A 19,669-nucleotide genomic window follows, 5' to 3' on the forward strand; every position below is an offset into this window, starting at 1 on the left:
ACGTAATTACTTTGGAATAGGCGTGCAGCAAGAATAATTGCAGAAGTGACACGATCGAACTCGTAAGGAGCGGAAATGGGTGAACGCCGAGAGCAGCTGCCAGTTGAAGAAGCAAGAAGCTACGGGCGAGGTGCAAGGGGGTTTGCAATTATTGGTACCCTGACCGGAAGTATCGTCATGACAGCAGGGGAAGCTCCACTTTAACACCAACAGGAGACGATTCGATCATCCTTTAACCAGATCCACCCTTCCTTTTCGATATTGATCGCGATCTCAACTATTAGGAATGCGTTTCAATCTGTGAACTTGTAAAGATTTGGGCAGCATATTTAGCATGCAGAATTGCGAAATTTTTGGATTCAGGTTGAATGAATAAGTGAATGAAATTAAAAGTTTTGGGTCCGTCAGCACTGGGGCTATTTCCACCCGTCATATTATACGGGGTCAAGCCCCTTACCGTAACTATTATAATCAATAAGTGCCTGGGGATTAAAATCAAAATGTCTCTGAGGACTATGATAGAAGGTATCCCCAAGGCTATTTAATAATAATAATAATCTGTTCTTTCTTCTGTAAAAATTCCTAGCCACATCCATAATTTCAACTATGAATAACGTAAAAGGGGGCCTCCCCGATGGCGCAGTGGTAGCGTCGTCGCCTTGTAATCAAGGGTTCCGGGGTTCGATACCCGATGGAGGCACAAAGTGGTTCGGAACCCACTTTGAACTGTAGGTCCAGCCCTGCTTAACCTTACTGTGCATAAAGTGGACTTAAAACACCAAATCAGCCAACATAAAAGGGATAACATATTTTTACTCTGTGTGTGTGTTCGCGCAGTTTCAGAGGAATATATGAAAATCGCGCCCATACAAAAATCTGTGTAAATCGTGACCAGTTTAAGTATTCATTCCTAGCGACTGCCTGGTCATCATGAGTCACGGCCCACCTGCTCCCCATGAGTCATATTCCACCGCGGTAAACATGATTTTTTTTTATGGATGGAACCTTTAAAATCTGTAGCAAGCAATTTTCTCAAATACACGATCCATGCAGACTTTGGAAGTTCAAAGAGTGAAACAAACATCTATCCAGTGGCCTTTGCATTCTTACCAAACAAAAGACATACATACGTCTTTTTCGTAATGTACTTGAATATATTAAAGAATGGAATCCTAAAAATGTGACCGCTGATTTTGAATCAGCAGCGATTTCTGCACTAAAAGTTGTGTTCCCGTCAGTTGAAGTTCATGGATGCCATTTCCACATGAAAAAATGTCTGTGGAGAAAAGTGCAAGAATTGGGACTTACTCGCGAATACAGGGAAAATGAAGAAGTAAGATTACATATCCGCATGTGTGCTGCGCTGGCGTTCCTTCGGCCTGAAGATGTCTCTCATGGCTAGCTCGAGCGTACATTCCCAAGCACCTACAGTCGCCAAGCTTTCTGAATTTTTCGACTATTTTGTGGAGAGGTGGTTAGAAAATTGTGAAGTCCCGGTCAGTCTTTGGAGTTGCTACAGACAGCGCCATCGAACCAACAACGCTGTAGAAGGCTGACACAAAAAAATTATTAATAATATGCTGGGAAAGCCGAATCCTAAAAAATTAAAGACGTGATCGAATGTATGAAGACAGAAGCAGAAACTTCAGTGTGTGCGTTAATAAGGACAGAGTTAAGTATGGAAGGCAAACGAAGAAAAGTGTGGATAAAGTGTGATGGGAGTCAGTTTTATTTGAAAAATATGATTAATTGACAGGTAGGGACAGTACCGGACGCTATTTTGGCTGGGCGTGTTTTACTCTGACAGGTAGGGACCGTACTGGGCGCTATTTTCGCTGGGCGCAATTTTCACTGGGCGCGTTTTACAGGACACAGTTTCAGAGAACATATACCAGTATTTCCTGTCACTAACAGGTCTTCCCAATCTCTCTGTTCATAAAGTTTTATGTAAGAGCATAAGTATTTTGAAAGTACATTGCAGAGAAATGTAAAATAACGTGATAGTGCATCTGTCTAAAACTCCATGCTGAAAACCTCTTATCTACACACACGACATACTCTGCTTTTTACCAACTTACAATAAATTGTCATTTCCTGACATAATATTAGTTGCCGCAGAGGGGAAAAAACAACCACCAGGTTGCACGAATCCGTGACAAACACCATTTCTCTTCCAGCGATTTCCCAACACGATCGAGAATGGATATTTGCCGCGGGGGAATAAAAATGCCACGAATTTAGGCGTGCATCCTGCAATTCTTCAAAGAATCCAACACGGGGAGACTGCTAATGTAAAGCAGGATATATATGCATTCACCCGTGAATGAAATATTTACACTTTCTTCCGCGCAGAACAGAAGTTAGGAAAGGACAGGAAATAAGATTGAGCGGAAAGATAAAACCTTGCTGGGAATACACAGTCCTACTGTGCACTACGTAACTTCCTGAAAACATGTTTATTCACTTTTATTTTCTTTAGGATTTGTGCCGGTGTATCGATCTCTATTTACTGTCCGTACTGCTCAAAGAACAGTTGTATAACGTGAGGGTCAACATGCCCCAAAACAAGAAGCTGTATTGTGGTTGTTTCCAGACAGAGTTCATTCTGCATTTAGGTTGAAGTCCAATATACAGTACCATGTTCCGGGGGATCACTGGCTAAGCCAGTACGCCCCAGTTGCGGATCCAGAAGTTGCAGTTGGGGGAGGGGGGGGGATCTTACCTCACAGAGAATCAATTCTAACCTAAACTGTAAACAGGAACCACGTTCTGAAGACTAGTGGACTATTATAGAACCATGTTCTAGATTAGCGTATTGTTTTACAATAATAAGGGTTCAGGGCTTGAATATTTTATGTCGTATTGTATGTTGTTCTAATAATTAATCCCATTGACAAGGCGAGGAGTAAACTGAATAAACAAAGAGAGAAAACCTATTCTCTCGAGGGTCTCGGATCCGATTCCATTTTGAGGCTTATTACACAGTGGTTCGGATCTAAATTTAAACTGTATATTCTTTTCCGTTCAGGCTATCATGACAATCAAGTGGACTTTAATCAAATTAAAAAATATTCTCGAGCCTGTTAAACTTGGTGATAAAAGGCACATTTGACTTCAAAAATATTAAGCCCAATAATATATACAGAAACGTGGCAGTTGGGAGGGGCGATGGCCCATATCGCCCTCACCGTGGATCCGTACCTGGTACGCTCTTGATAGAATCAGACTAAAATCATAGATAGAGAGGCAGAGATAGGAACGAAGTGACATTATGTTCACGAAATCTCGAATGCTTAATGCATCTCTTTCTCGTCTCCATTGCATGTTTCTCTTCCTTCTATCTGCTATTTTCTCTGACTCCTTCTTCTTTCTCTCCCCCCTCTCTCTCTCTCTCTCTCCTTCTTATTGTCTCTCTCCTGTTTACTTCTCATTTCTTAATTTGTGTCGCACTCTTCCACTTTTGACTAATCACGATGACGAAGATGGATTGAAACTTCGATGACGAGATTGTGAGTCAATACACGGTCACCAAGAAATTTTTTCAGTTACCAAAAATGTTATTACTAAGGCCCGGGACTTTATGTTATAACATATTTTTTATTTGGCATCGGATCGTGTACTGGGGCGAGATCTTTACATATCTGATGAAAATCAGCCGAAATAGACCAACTTGATAAAGCATATTCTGACATATTTTACCAATTTCGCGTTTTTACAACATATTTCTTCAATTTTCTCGTAATAAGACGTATTTCTGTATAATTTCGTAATTGTCTTGCATATACTCTGTTATTTTTATAATTTTTCTTCGTATATTTAGCGCAACTGATAGTTAGTTCATATTATCGATGCTAGGATAAGGAAATTACGAACCATGCAGTCTTTTCTTACCAACTAATAATAGAACAATAATACCCCCCTTTTTTATGCCGCCGACAATTAATAGCCATTCAAACATTATTGAGAGAAAATGTTCTCTCATTGTTGTGCGGGATTCTGGCTTCATTTAATACTCCACCCCCAGCTTAGTCGATCTTCCCTGGAAGATACTGAATCCCGTATTATGAGAAATTCGAAAGTACTGTTGTGCATATTTTTGGATTTACTGAGAATATTTCTACCTTTTTCTGACATATTTTTCAATTTTTATGACATAATTACATACATATTTTACAGTTTTATAGGACATAAAGTTCCGGGTCCTAGTTATTACATACATATTGTAAACATAAATTTATAGTTCACTCGCAACCATCACGATCACCAGGCCTGGTATTTTCGTCAAAGTATACGATGAGAGATTGCGTTCATAAAACAGTTCTTGCTTTGCTGAATCAACAGGTATCTCTGAGCAAATAAGCAAAGTGTACACTTTTAAATGTCATCCACCTGAATCCACAGAACACCAAGAAGGATAATATATTCAAGTGTGGATCCAACATTGCCGGTCTGGTGCTACTAGATACCTGTGCTTGAATCCATCTATTCCCAGTTCGTGTCCGCAACGGCTAAAAAAAATGTCAAAAAATGAAAGGCTGCAGAAGAATCTGAAGGAAAATAAAAATTTCTCTTGTAGACAAGGACGTCTTTCTCGGTTCAGGACACAAACTGTGAGCACCAAAAAGCAAAATACACCTGAATGCGTAACGGATTTACTGCGTGTTCGTGGCTGGAAAGGACAGCAACCCCTGAACGCAACAGTTGCGTGACGTCTAAGAAAACCCTACGACACCATGAAATGAATCACAGAGGACAATTCAGCGAAAGTCATATAAAACTAAGCACATGACCAACATGTGCTGGTCGGAGAAAATGGCATCGTGGAGACGATATCAATTCGAGAAAGGTATGTTGCTCTCTACCACCAGAGCAAGTTGGTAGAACCATGGTTCAGTGCGTGAAGTCACGTGACGCATTCATGACCGCGGCAACACCTGAGCGTAACATATTACACGATGATCTAAGCAAGTTTCATAGTCAACGTATGTAATATAATACAATACTAGAGCTGAGAGTGGTGGTAACATGAAGGTCCATTACAATATCAAACGTTTCTAGAAGAGAGTATTTCTTTGCAATAACAAAATGTATTCATATTCCTTGATTTACCTACCATCAATATGCTGACGACTCTAAAATCTCTATTTATGCCTGTTTGCACCAATGTTACACAGAATGCGATTATCAAACTCCAATTCGATCTTGTCGCTGTAACAAATTGGTTACGTAGAAACTCACTCCAATTAAATCCAACAAAATCTTGCTTCGTGGCCATAGGAACTCAAGTTACCCTTAAAAAAATAATAAAATGTTCTTTCTTCGGAATGACGATAAGCGAAGTTAATTCAAGCAAAAGTCTGGTGATTGTGTTCGACAAACCCTTAAATTGAGAGGCACAAGCCGAATGTATTGTGAGAAACTTTACTGATTGATTGATTGATTTGGTGTTTAAGTTCACTTTATGCACAGTAAGGGTAATTGGGACTGGACCTACAGTTTAAAGTGGGATTCGAACCACTATGAGCCTCCACCGGGTCGGGTATCGGACCCGGGACACCTTGATTACAAGGGGACGACGTTAGCACTACGCCATCGGGGAGGCCTTGTAAAAAAAAATATGTATAATTTAAAACATATACTCTGGACGATAATGTTGAAGATAGTCTCATGCACGGAATTGTCCTACCCACATTAGACTATTGCGCTCGAGCATATCTACATCAATATTTTCCAGGGCTTAAACTGCAAACTTCAAAAAAGTATACTTTTCATATTTAACCTAAAACTGTATTCTAAAAATCTCCCTTGGCTAAATATCAACAAAGAAGAAAATACTTGACATTCACGTTGATGTACAAAAATTCTCAATAACTGTTCCTCAAAATGCTTCTCTATTGAAGGTATTATTCTATCATTGCATAATATTTGTATTATCTTTATTGTATCATACTGATCATTATGTTTTTCTTTGTTTCTCAATGATTCATTGTACCAATGACAAGGGTTGGTTGGTTGTAAGAACGGCCCATGAGGCCGAAACACGTCGGTTTAAATAAAGACCCATTCAATTACTATTCTATTCCTTGTTAGACAAGTTTAAGATAAAGAAAGACGAGAACGAAGAAAGGACAATATTGAGATGGACGTAAAGGAAATTGGTAAGGAGGGTAGAGATTGGATACATTGTGTCGGAAACTATAACGACTGTGGCATAGGTATTTTTTCAACTATCATACCGAAGTTTAGAACGAGTCTCGGACATTAAGCCTCGGAGGTCCCAGTCTCATTCTTGTCTCCATTTTTACATACAAGGCATCGAAGACTAAGATTTACATCGTCTCAGTACTTACTAGTTGAAACGACGCGCTAGCAATATGGTTACCCATACTTGTCACATAATTGACACAAGCTGTGATGGAGATAGCAAAAGTATTAAAAAAGCAAGGAAATGAATAAGGTGCAAAGAAAAGAGATACATGTTCACACGGACAAAAGCCTTTACCCACCCACCCAATGTGGAATTTTGCATGCGTTTGTTTAAGATGTGTAATGAAGATAATTTGCACCTTTGCCACACACGAAGGTAAAAGGTAAAGCTTCCAGAAGCAAGCAAAGTGTTGAAAGCGCCCTGCGTTGGCTCGCTTCCGCTGCTTGCTCCTCGGCTTGGAAAAACTAGGTCCTTGTCCTGAGAACGACTTCCGGTTTGTGAAATACTTGGACGTCCCGAACCATGCGGCCGTCCCTGACCCCGGATCGACAAGTGGACATGGCTACAGTCATAGCCTCTTGTTTTGTCTGCAGCATTATATCGAGTCAGTAGATCTATTTACAGGATGACCGTTTCTGATGGGTACGCGTAAAAGTGCATTAATTAGTTTTTGATAACTCATCGAAATGGGAGCAAATCACAAATATTGTAGGAACGATACCTGTAGAAAATTGAGTATGCCTTCTATTTTTTATCGTCGTGAGAACAAAAAATTGCCATTTTTTTTAGTTTTGCACATTATCGCTTTTTTTGAAATTCTATAAATAACAAATGGCCCGATCGTGATGAAATTTTAGTGCGGTGCAGGCAGAAAGGTTTTAAACACAATTCGTAATTTTCAGATTTTAAAAATTAGTGAAAAACAGTTATCAATTTTCCGAAACAACGTTTTCTTGGTATTGGGTAGTCCTGCTAATGCAATATTAAGTGCATCGGTTTTTAAAATCCTTTATCTATATTATCAATTCACATTCCGAAAACGATTTTATACAGATTTTTATTCAATGGAGTAAGGATGTATGTAGAATGTGGCAACACCGCACACAGCGATGTCCGTTGAAACGTGGAAACTGCAGGCTGACAGTGCTTGCGGTGTTGACTTTTACTATTAACAAACTCTTTAATCAAAAGGAATGGAAAATGTCATGATAAACTTTCTAATTTTGTGTGCAGTTTATCTTTCCTTAATTATTTTATGCATATGTCGCATGCGTTTGGGGAGGCTAATTTCAGACTCTGGGGAGGGGGCTTAGCCTGCACTAGCCCCTACCTAACTACGCCCATGGCTATATTTCCAAATGCTGGAAGGCAATCACAACCAGTTTTGTTGTGGGAAATCCAACTCCATATTCCGAAGAACTCACGATCATACACTACCCCAAGGGTTACCAGATCGCTACAAGGAAAATGTAGAACATAATGTCCCAAAATGTAGGACACAAAACATTCGCAATAAATAATACACATTTCCAGAACATATTAGAAAGCAATTTAAAATATTCAGCTTTCTAAAAAATACGATTTCTTAATGAATTCTTAAATGCAAAATTTCCAAACTTGGAATCAATACTACACAATACATTTCTTACCACTTGATTTTTTAAAAAAATCTTGACTTGATTTATTTTACTTCGCTTCTTTTGCCACTTTTGGCTAATTTGCGAAGATGGGGATGAGTTATGATATGATAAAATTGATGAATAGACATCACAAACGTCCATGCCCAAGCTAGGATTCGAACTCGGGACCCCTGGCGTCGCAGCACGATGTGATAACCACTCCGCCACGGGGGCCGGCTTACTACTTGATTTAACTGACACTTCACAAAAGAGCCAATTTTTATCAACATTTCAAGCTTAGTCAAATAACATTTATGAGAGACTGAACAGTCAAACTCTTTGAAATTATACTGAACCCCAGCACCAAACCTTTTACAGACTTTTTGAAAACATTATTTCTCTCATGACTCCGTTGTGCTGATGGTAATGAAAGTACTCTCTCATTATGACCTGGAATAGCAAACAAATATTCAGCAATTACCATACCATAACTTGAAATAGTTCCAGAAGTTTCATCTAGGGTAGTTTATAGTTCAATAACTTTGTTCTCTACAACTCCTGCTTTACAATCAAAATATTGAATAAGAATGGAAAACAGCTTCTTCCATCAGTATAAACCCCAAGGCAAGAAATTCCACTCAGGCACTGAAAAGTGACATCATCAGAATGTGGCCCAGTGTTTCAGCAGAAACCTTAATTTTCTTTCTCGGCAGTGACTGAATCAAAATAAATTTCACTATTGAGTTTGGGAGTGCAGTCAATAGACTTGTAACTTGCATGATTTCTCTCTGTTTAACTGAAACACGTATTTTCCTAATTAATATTTTGTTCCACTCAAAATCTAGGACATTGTGATATTTTTCAAATTCCTCCCGAACGCCGGACATAAGGCTAAAATGTAGGACATGTTCGGGAAAAATCGAACGTCTGGTAACCCTAACTACCCCACCCACGCCCATCAACAACATATTGCTTTGCAGCATGCAAAGCATTTCTCTCCTTTCAGGAATTTTGGCATGCGAAAACAAAGGAAATAGCGCTTTACACGCTTGACAAGGAACGGAAGTTGATTGGGTTCATTTTCTCGCTGCCCTGCAGAATTCGTTCCACTTTTCTTTGCGTCGAAGTAGACCACTTTCGCGCCAAAAATAAATATCTCAGAGGAACTAATGCACTCTGGAACATCTGTAAATTTTTGTAACAATTGCTTAAATCGCAAAACCTATTATTTTTTCCTTTGGCAAGAAGAAGTCACATATTGTCTCTTAATAACTTAAATTGTCACCTTCAGGAGACTTTACGAGAGCAAGGCGGTCAAAGTATGACTCATAATCCAATTACCTCACCCACGAGCAAAGAAAAATTAGTAATCAAAGAGGCTTTTATTCCAAATCTGCATTTTTCATGTGATGTTGAACCAGGCCCTAAAAAGCAGTACTTTGGAATTTAATATAAATTAATTTAATTTTATTTGATTTACATGTGGTTCGTCTTTCTAAAATTTATCTTCAATTACTTTAATTTATTATATATTTCTTCACTAATTTACACTAAAATTGTCAAACATATTCAATTGCATGTAACGAAGAGTGAAAAAAAGAAAGAGTACATAAATTAAAGAAATCAAATAAATTTGAATTAAATTCCAGTTAGAAACTCTAAATTTTAACGTTTAATTGTACAAGTGTAGCTTAAGTACTGCCCAAAAATTCCTGAGTTTCTCCAAAAATAAAATTAGTTGTAACTGAGAACATTTCGCGGCCTCGACCTGGACATTAGTGCTCTTTGTGAGCGTCCTTTCATCAATTCAATCTGATCATCACTCATCGTCGTTGCGATTAGCCAAACGTGGAAGAAATGCGACGCTAAATAACAAAAATACAAATACATATATTGGTGTTTTATACATGTGGATAGGATCAATGTCTCAGGTTCAGATTTCAGCATTCGTGTCCCCGCAACAGTGTGTTTGTTGATTGATTGATTTAATTTATTTTACTTCGCTTTACTGCCGCTTTTGGCTAATTGCGAAGATGAGGATAAGTGATGATATAATGAAATTGATGAAGAGACATTTACAAAGAATCCCAGGCCGGGATTCGAAACCGAGACCCCTGGTGTCGTAGCGCTCTGTGCTAACCAGTCAGCCAATGTAGTCGGCTGCAGTGTATATCTGTCTTGGAATATTTACCAATATATGAATGTTTAAACACCGTGGTTAGAAGCATGATGTAAAGTTAGGTTCAATACCCGGTGGAGGAGCATAGTGGATTTGGATTCCACTTTAAACTGTAGATCCTGTCCCGATTAGCCTTACTGTGCATAAAGAGGCCTTAAAACAACAAATCAATAAACCATAATTAGCTTGCCTAAGATTGATAAAATTCATAATATTGTCTTGATAACACTAATAAAATATTGATGTTTTCTCTTGAGTTTTTTTTTTTACTCCACGTTATGCACAGATAGGCTAATCGGGATTGGACTATAGTTTAAAGTGGGATCCGAACCACTATGTGCGTCCAGCGGGTTTCGAATCCGGGAAAATTTCCCGCATTTATAGCTTTTACTATTCATTTCGTATTACCAGAACTTTGTCACTTGACATTGGCCTATGAACACCAAACAGGTGAACTCCACACTTGGTCGAACTTCAATAAATATGGGAAACACTTGGCCCGCAATAAAGTTTTGTAAGGAATCTCGCTAAATAATTCAGTAATATATCATCTCTCATGTGTTACTTGTGTTGGATCTCACGCAAACAGATATGAACTCGAGCGAAACTGTCACAAGATGGCGACGATGGCGTGCGTTTTGAAAGTCTCAGAATGAACGCTTGTGCATTCAAATTGGCATTTGTTTCGATACGGATCCAGTGATTTCAGAGTTCGACGTAACAAAAACGATCGCAGACATGCTTCAGGACGCCTCGAATAGTTATTTTCTTGCTGTGCACCACAATGTTATCATTTGTCTTTCCTTGTGGTGGTTTAAGAACCGATCTCGTTTCCGGTTTTGCGATTCTTGTCGTATCATCTTCCTGATGGTTCAGTTCTTTATTTCTCTTCGAATATTTTTCTACATTTCTGCTTGATTCACTATTTTTCTTTCTTTCCCAGCTCTCTTTCTCTGCCTCTCTCTCTTACTTTTCTGTGGCCTTCATCGTTTATCCTCTGTACACTGTAAAGAGTGTGGTGCAAACGCAAAGCAACATCTAACAAGCTTGATCTCATAAATACTCAGACTCATAGGCGTAGCTACGGGGTATGCCGGGTGTACCTAGGCACACCCTAATGGGCTGCTTTATCAAAGAGAATTAAATACAGATATTTCAATAAGAGCGGCAGTTTGTAAGAAGTTGAAAATGTCATTACTTGGTACAAACGTGTGCATTATCGCTGGGGAGACAAATTTATGGTAAATAAAAACTGAGGAGAGCGGTAAATAAAATGTTAGATCAGCGGTATATACCAGCGGTGGAAAAAAAAATTGGCACACACTTTTTCATCATGAGAGGAAACAACATACAGAAGAGCTATAAACTGATAAACTACTTCATTTTTATATACTGTACACATACACAAGTACTTAACTGTCCAACCAAAAAGAAAACATCAACACAAAACACTTCATTTCTAAATTGCATATCTCAAGTGATTTATTCATTGTATGTATTTAAATGATATCCTTGCTGTCTAACAAATAAAATAATCACTACTGCACATACACAAACACATGTTGAAAATCACATGACGATAAACAAAATTCATTCATGACTGAACACAAATGACACCATTGTTTCCCTTGATGTGCCGGAACAGACTAATCTTATCGCTGCTACAGCTAGCAAGTTCAATGAAACTGGAAGTTCAATAGACATTCGGGGGAAGAAAGGAATGCAGCTTCACAGGGAGCGAAGTTTTCGAACTCAGATTATGTGCATGGGAAATCCCAATTTGCAGCGTCTTCCTGATGTGATCGAAAATAAAACGTTCTTCATCTGCAAATGGTAGGAAACTTTAGGCAAACGTTTCGTTACAAATCGACAGTTTGCGCGCACTACCTCGATTGCCGGGTTTTGCGTGTTTTCTACTTAATTTGATGATATTTCACGGTTATTTCGCGAAAAAGCGTTCATTTCGTGGAAAAGCACACATTTCGCATTACTTCGCGAATAAAACTCATGCATATTTCATCATTGGGGGTGTAGTTACTTGCAGAATGTTCAAAATTTCATCTTCTTTTCACATTTCGCGATTTCGCGCATCGCGAAAATTCAATGTCCCTAATTATCGCTGATGAAGCGGGTGTCTATAGATTTTCGATTTTTTGATGTCATTGGAGAAAGAAGATATTTACTGCATTCTACTCTGTACTGCAGCGCCTTTCTTCTATACCTGCCACAAGCTGCACGTGTGAGAGAGCTTTCTCCAAGCTTACCCAAGTTAAAACTAAATTAAGAGCAACTCAGAAGCAGGATAGATTGGAAGCCCTGCTCTTGCTATTTGTGGAACAGGAAAAAGCTTAGTCTATTGATGTAAATGAAGTTATTGATGGGTTTAAGAACATTGTACCTTTTGAAGACGTCTCTTGTTATAGATGACGTGTATTTTGATGAATTTGTTTGTAACATTTATGAACATTTTGTGTCTGTGTAATTTCTATGCAATTTGATTTTTTTCTACTACATATATTCAGAAATTTTCAACACTGTCATTTAGTGAATTTATATTCCTTCACAAACATCAGTGCAGTTAAAGAGCCAAGTGATTGTGTTGCAAAATATGCTATTAAAAAAGGTACAAGACCTAATTTTTTTCTTTGTGCACACCCAAATATAAAGTTCTAGCTACGCCTATGCTCAGACTTGGTGTTAATGGGAAACTGGCACTGTCTAGCACTAGTTGTGGCTTGTGTGTATTGCCATAGAATGCAATTCGGGTGGCTTCAAAGCAAGGGCCCATCTGAATTTTTACATGGACCCCTGCTTCTGTGGTAATTGTTATGGCGTTGCGATCATGGCTACTAAGATCTTCTTTCTCTCTTTCTTTTTCATTCTTCCTAGTTTATCTCTCTCTCTCCTCTGTTGATATATATTCTTCTTTCTCCATTTGTTTCTCTATCTCTTTCTCTTCATTTCTGTCTCGTACTTTCTCTCACCCCCTCCCCTCTCGCTGTGTGTGCGCGCGCGTGCGTGTCTGATTCTTACTCTACTGTAAATTATTCTGAAAGTTTATATACGCCATTTGGGTGGGCAGGAAGGTGGCTAGTGTTGTTCACGGTGAGCTATAGGCTTTCCTTACCCACCTGGTGGCAAAGCTCTTGTTCAGCACCGCTTTGATAACTTGGTACACCGATGGCTGTTGAATCCTATGTTGTGTTTCACCAATTGCGCAACTTTTGGTGTTAACTCAGTAGTATTTTTCTTTTTAATTTTTAGTGTAACCTACGACGTGTTATTGTTTTTGAACATTTCGTTTCTCTTGAGTATTATATAATTATTCCGTCTCCTTTTCCTTGTCTTTCTCTATCCTCTTGCCGTTCATGCTTTGTTTTTACTTTAACTCCCTGGTTGTCCTGTTCCTTCAAAATCATCATTTTGAGCTGGTTTTTGTTGGTTGTTCATTTGGATGCACAACTTAGGCATTCTCTGGTTGAGCATCTGATTATGTATTTCTCCAATGTACTTGTAATTAATTGTATTGAGCGAGCTTAATCGGAATAGCAAGGTATTTATCCTGACCTGACAGCACAATAACAAACGGGGGATTCCATATTTTTCATCCACGCAAAGCATTATAGTTTAAATTATTTCTGTGCCTGTTTAGTGAGTGCTGTATAAGTAAATATTCCTCCATCTACCGACGACGTACGATCTCTGAGAGATACAGTCCTAGACGTAGAATTCAAACTCTTCGGGAAACAAATAAGATTTCCTTTCACACAAACGTGTGTGTGTATATATATCTATCAAGGACACTCGGTTGCAATGTCGACAAGTCCAATTAAAGATAAATAATGAATTCAAGCTTTCCGTTATCCAAGAAGAGGTGGAAGACACTTTGGACAATTTGCTGGAAAATATCCCCAAACCGTTGTTCGTGGTCAGAATTCACAAATCCAGAAGGTTCAATAGATAACTGAACGTTTCTCTAAACGAATGCTGTCAATAAGTTTAAACTGTAAAGATTATCAGTTCATACTTAATGATGCTCATGTGACGATAAAGTGCACTGCTTCCTTAGCATAATTCAAAGTTGTTTAAATTGCATGCCATGTTACTCATTAGCAAGTACCCAAAAGTCAACCTAACTTCCACGTAGTACACCCAACGGCAAAAGTAACAGTAGGCGAATTGTCAATCACCATTTTCATTCGGTCTGTATTTCACAGTATTATGATAATGAACTGAAATAATGACGTCAATAAGTAGAGGGTAATGCCTGCTTCGAAACAACATAGTTTCATTCCTTAAACCACACAGGATGTAAAGTGTAAATCACCAACCCTGAGACCTTCTGTAAACAAACCGCCTCACCGATTCGATGTATCACTCCGCGTCAGCTGATTCATGACCGCAATCATCTGCTGTTACACTCATAGTTCGCTGGATCTATTCATTTTATATAAGAGCCTCTGAATGTGAGAACACGCTCTCAAAACATCAGACGAATATGCAGCCGCTAACATTGTTACTTTCCCGGTCATTCTCTCTTTCATAACCCTTAAAACTGCAGACACTCGACACACCACTGCACTGGGATACCAACTTAACCACTTCTTTTACTGGTTTCTCAGGATACCACTGACAGAACGTTACATAAATATTGGGTAGAATCTGTTTCTCGCACCTTTTCAAAGGCTGTCCTTGCTGGTGTTTTGAAAACAAGTTCGGAGAACACGGAGACCTTCCCGCACGCATAGAACTCGCAATGTTATTTTTATAAGGACAAGTCAGGCAATATTACTAAGTGGCACTACTTCCTTGCTGTTCACATGATTATTTTTAGAAAATAACCACTGTTATAGAATATCATTATGTACACAAATCTCTAAGCTCATTGAAAGTTACAATGCATATTCCTACAAAACGTTCACACTTATCTTGCCTTGCCATATCACCAAGTTATTTTACGAAGTGCACTATATTTGGCGGAACAAAAATCGTTATTAGGATGCTTGTCCAAGTTTCCAACCGCAATAAATTTACGAACTTTATTTGTCTTGTTTTGATCATCATCATCAATGTATTTATTGGACTTACAGCATTGCATATGGCTGTTTATGCCCATTATATATTTTATTTACATAAGATACAATTTACATAAAATCTACAAACAAATTTCAAATACATTACCATGTTATATCATTTTATCTAAAAAAAAATGCAAGTAAAATATATTCAATTCGCATGCAAGAAAGAAGCGAAATTCATGGGTTACTGGTGCGAAGAGTTAAACATAAAGGTGAAGCAATAAGTACAAAAGAAAGAGCATTGGGTTTAAAGTGAGACGTCATTTCCGGCTGCGTATAACATACTACAAATTGGCCGTTGTTTTACCTTACGCAATGAATCCTGTAATAACGCTGGATTATTTTACTTCTTTGAGTTTGCAATGCTTTCTGCATGCACGTGGTTTTGTTTACAGAAGGTCTCAGGGTTGGTGATTTGACCTCTAGAATTAAAAGTAATGAAAATAGCGGTGGACAAATTGCCTACCATTATCTTTGCCGTTGACTGTACACCTCGGTGACTGCAATCTTGCACGCCAAGCGGCTCTCTGGCGCCTAGACTCGCAGCCAATAAATCCTCTGTAGGGTTTGGGTTGTGTCGTCCATACATGTTAGTGATTGACCCTTCATCCATTTAATCTTATCGCCATTCATCCCCATCGTCGCGAAAACAAACGTGGCAGAAAAGCGAAGTAAAATAAATCAAATCAAATCAAAAACCAATTCGTTTTGTACTTTATGCACTCTACGAAATATTCCAAGAAATCATCCTACCTAGTTATGTAGTTGATCATCAGGAGATCGTGTTTTAACAATTTTATGAATGTCCGTCACGCGGTTTGCCTTTTACATGGCAATGTCGTATTATTTCCTCCAATATAACGGGTGGGAAAGTGCGAAGAAAGCAACGAAAGTAGATTCCATTTTTCTTCTTACTGGCACAGAGAAAACTATCATACAGACGTATGGATCGTCGGTTGCACTGTGAAAGACGTAAAAGGGAAACTAAAACATGGCTTCCCTTGAAGAAAGAAAAGAAGAAGCAAGTTGTTTTACGGTGACTGCTCAGAGATGGTTGAAGAAGGTGTGCCGTACGAAGCGCGTGCCGTGTTAACAACTCACGAAGCTTATTCGAGTTCTGTTCCATACTGTAAGAGAATGCAAGAAGAGAATATTTTCGAACCTTGGGTGTGTGTTTAAGGATGGTAGCGAGAGGTATGAGACGAGAACTAGAACGAGACCAGACCCTTCGGGATTTGTCGAGACGAAACCGAGAACGAGACAGACCTCTGTAAAAATCGAGATGACACGAGACTTAATGTCATAGACTCGGTCTCGTTCGAAGCTTTCGTAAACCATAATTTGCGGAAAATTTATCTAAACCAAAGTTACTCATTCAGGAATACTTATACTCTGTCCCGGCTATATCTGGAGCAAACGAACGAAAACAAATCTCTGTGCAAGTAGTGACGCGACACGGCTCCACCAATGAACACGTGAGAGGAAACGGTATTGCGTGGAGGGGAGGAAAGCGATTGCAGTTACCAGCTTTCGCAGCAGCGTGTACTGCTTCGCTCTGTCCACTCGATTCCCCTTCTCTGCCGCTATGCGCAAACTTGCTCCACAGATTCTGGGGCTAGGGTATATAAGTTATCTAGCTGATTATTTATAGATTAACCATGCGAACAGTGATTATTTATAGATTAGCCATGAGAACAGAATAAGGGCGAAATCGAAACTAGGTATCAAATGTGTCCAAAAAGAATATCAGGAAACTGAATTAAACAGAAATGGAGCAAATGTTAGCTTGATTAATTAATTTGCTTTATTTTACTTCGTTTTATGCCACTTTTGGCTAATAGCGAAGATAAAAATGAGTGATGATGTAATGAAATTGATGAAGTGACCTTCACAAAGAAAACCCATGCAATGCCCAGACCGGGATTCGAACTCGAAACCCCTGGCGTCGTAGCGCACCGCCACAGAGGCTGGCTGGAGCGAATGCGAAGGAATGTGTGCCGGAAGAATCGCTGCGAATGGAATTAAATCGGAATCAAAAACCGGAATGATTGTGAATAGATGACAAAAATCAGCAGCTACAAAGTAATAAGCGGGGAAGGAAAGAAAGAAAAGCAGAATCGGAAAACGAGAGAGGAGTAGAAACAAAACGTCACAGAGAAAGAGAAAGATGCAAGAGAGAGAGAAACGGAGATGGAAGAGGAGGGAAAGAGAATATGAGAAGAAAAGGCGAATGAAGTGTAAAGGGAGAAGGGACAAAAGCAGACAGTGATAGAGAGAAAGAAGCATAGATAAGCGACAGATCGATTAAAAACAAGAGAGTGAAATACAGGCAAAGAAAGACGGGGAAAAAAGATAAAATATGAAGGTAACCACATAAACAATCCAAGGGAAAATATCCAACTAAGTGGTTTGTAGAAACTTCCTTCTGAATAATTGGGGTTTTCATTTTTTGCACTTCCCCAGTAATTAGCGACTATACTTGGATGCTATGCTATTGGTGTAATTCATGACGCATTTTTGCTGCAACGCATGCGTGTAATTGCAAATAGCCGAAGGAACTCCGCTACAATCATGCGTGGGCGTGCTAACGCATCCAGTCGTGTTATGCAGGAATCCGTAAACTTGTGTTACAGTCTTTGACCCTCAAGGCCCCGTTACGACGTCACAGCGCGTGAAGACGTATCCACGGAGAGCCGCTCGCTTCGAGACGAAGTTTCTCGGTGAAAAAAGATGCACTGAAAACGCCCGTACCGAGGGGAAGCAAGGGGAAATTGAAACTGTTCACTTTCTCTACCAGGGTAGAAGTGTTTGTCTGTAGAAAGTGTGACCGGTGTCTGCCATTTGCATTTTGATGCAGGTGTATACAGGTGTTTTCAATTAGTATGCAGGAAAAATAAGAGGTCCATTCCTCTTCCTGCGTTCTAATTATAATCTCCAGCCCATCTCATCACAATCGTTCGTATATTTCCGTGTGAATGTTTATTCAAGTGCACTTACTGAAATAACTTCGTTTAGAGCGATATGAATTCAGTAGAAAGTGTACAGAAAGTACTTATAGTATTTATTATGAATGTGACAATGTTTATAAAAAAGATTGGATTTATTTCTTTAAACGAAAGGAGAATACTGACGGAAATGCAGTTTATTACCAACAAGGAAAATTAATTGTGAACATTTATTATGAAAATTTGATTTAGAATATGGAGTCACAGCGTGAGCATAGAAACGCGTACGGTAGGTGCGTGGGATCAAAGTAATTGTCTTCTTAAATTAGAATATTGGAATTTTTTTACACTGGTACGCAAAATTAAAGTAACACATATTATATTTCCTTGGATAAAATTAAGGAAACTCATTTCGGAACCTAATAATTCTCTGTTTATTATTATTATTAATAATATTATCCCGAAGATTTTTTAATAAAATGTAAAAATATTATTAATAATAATGTACGTATACATTTTGAATCAAGGACAAAATATCGTCATAAATAATTGTCGGTATATCTTCTTAGAATAATTAGTAGAGAACAGTTTCCAGAGCGGAGTAACAACAGGAGAAAGAAGAATAAAATGCAACAAGAAATTTTGGTACAAGAAGAAATGACAGTGAATAGTAATTATGTTAGAAGACTTAAATACACACTGTGAGCAGTTCGGGATGAAAATAAATGTGAACAAGACAAGGGCAATGGTTATTGGGAACAAACAAGGCAAAAAATTTACGTGAGAATTCGAGACCAAAGTAATGAACAAGTTGGCAGCTTCAGATACCTGGGATGTATCGTAGGCAGTGACAAGTTGCAGTCAGGTAGTCAAAGTGAGAATAGGAATGTCAAAGGAAGTATTTAAAAGAAAAAGATTTGTGTTTTGAGAATCTAATGAATTATTTTGTGTGGAGTGTAGTGTTGTATGGCGTAGATACCTGGATCTTGCGTAGAAGTGAGGAAAAGTAACTCAAAACTTTAAAAATGTGAATATGGCGAAGAATGGAGCGTGTGAAATGGACAGCAGAACGTGATAAAACACGAAATGGAGACTGTCATCTAGTGGTGACTTGGGTCTCATTTAAATTTCCTTCTCTTTTGAAAGTTTATGAGGACGGAATGTTGAGATTTTGAAAAACAATCGTGGTATTTTTGCTCGTACAAATTAAGAAAAAGTTATCAAATTTAAAAGCAAAAGCATTACAGCGTACTTCAAAAGCTCAATTCATCTTATTCTACGTTAATTTTGAAATCGTTGTCTACTCTAAAAGGTTTTTAATGGTACAACCTATTTCTCTACTTACCTCGTCTGGAGGAGTTTAGTTAGCATACCTTTTTTTAAAAAAAAAGTTTGTGTGTGCGTTATATTGTTCCTCAACGTATTTTTCACTTTCTTCTGAAAGTTCTATAAAATCTTCTGTTTTGTAATTGAACTTGAATGACTTGTTTTATGCACTGTTGAAACCTCTCCACGACGTGTTACAAATTTCAAGTTTTCCACCAGTTACACATAGTAGTATATCCAATTGATCAGCTAAGACCGACTCTAAAGCAAGGTTATTAGAAGTTCGTTGCCCATAATTCCTCAATGGACAAGGA

At 38.5% G+C, this 19,669-nt stretch overlaps 2 protein-coding genes across 4 annotated transcripts in view; one reads left to right on the forward strand and one right to left on the reverse strand.

Annotated features, from left to right (window-relative positions):
- Tdh (L-threonine dehydrogenase) overlaps nucleotides 1-19,609 on the reverse strand; it is a 94,578-nt gene extending 74,969 nt beyond the window's left edge. For 2 of the 3 annotated variants that reach the window (XM_083139095.1, XM_083139091.1), the window contains exon 1: nucleotides 19,375-19,609. In XM_083139095.1, coding sequence (XP_082995221.1) covers nucleotides 19,375-19,400 — 26 coding nt within the window. In that variant the 5' untranslated portion in view covers nucleotides 19,401-19,609. The remainder of the gene's footprint in view (nucleotides 1-19,374) is intronic. The other variant, XM_083139093.1, reaches the window with a different exon arrangement.
- atk (artichoke) overlaps nucleotides 1-19,669 on the forward strand; it is a 55,351-nt gene that overhangs the window by 14,215 nt on the left and 21,467 nt on the right. The gene's annotated exons all lie outside the window — the stretch shown is intronic.

Source organism: Lepisma saccharinum, chromosome 17, assembly GCF_977018435.1.
Source record: "Lepisma saccharinum chromosome 17, izLepSacc3.1, whole genome shotgun sequence".
Lineage (NCBI taxonomy): Eukaryota > Metazoa > Arthropoda > Insecta > Zygentoma > Lepismatidae > Lepisma > Lepisma saccharinum.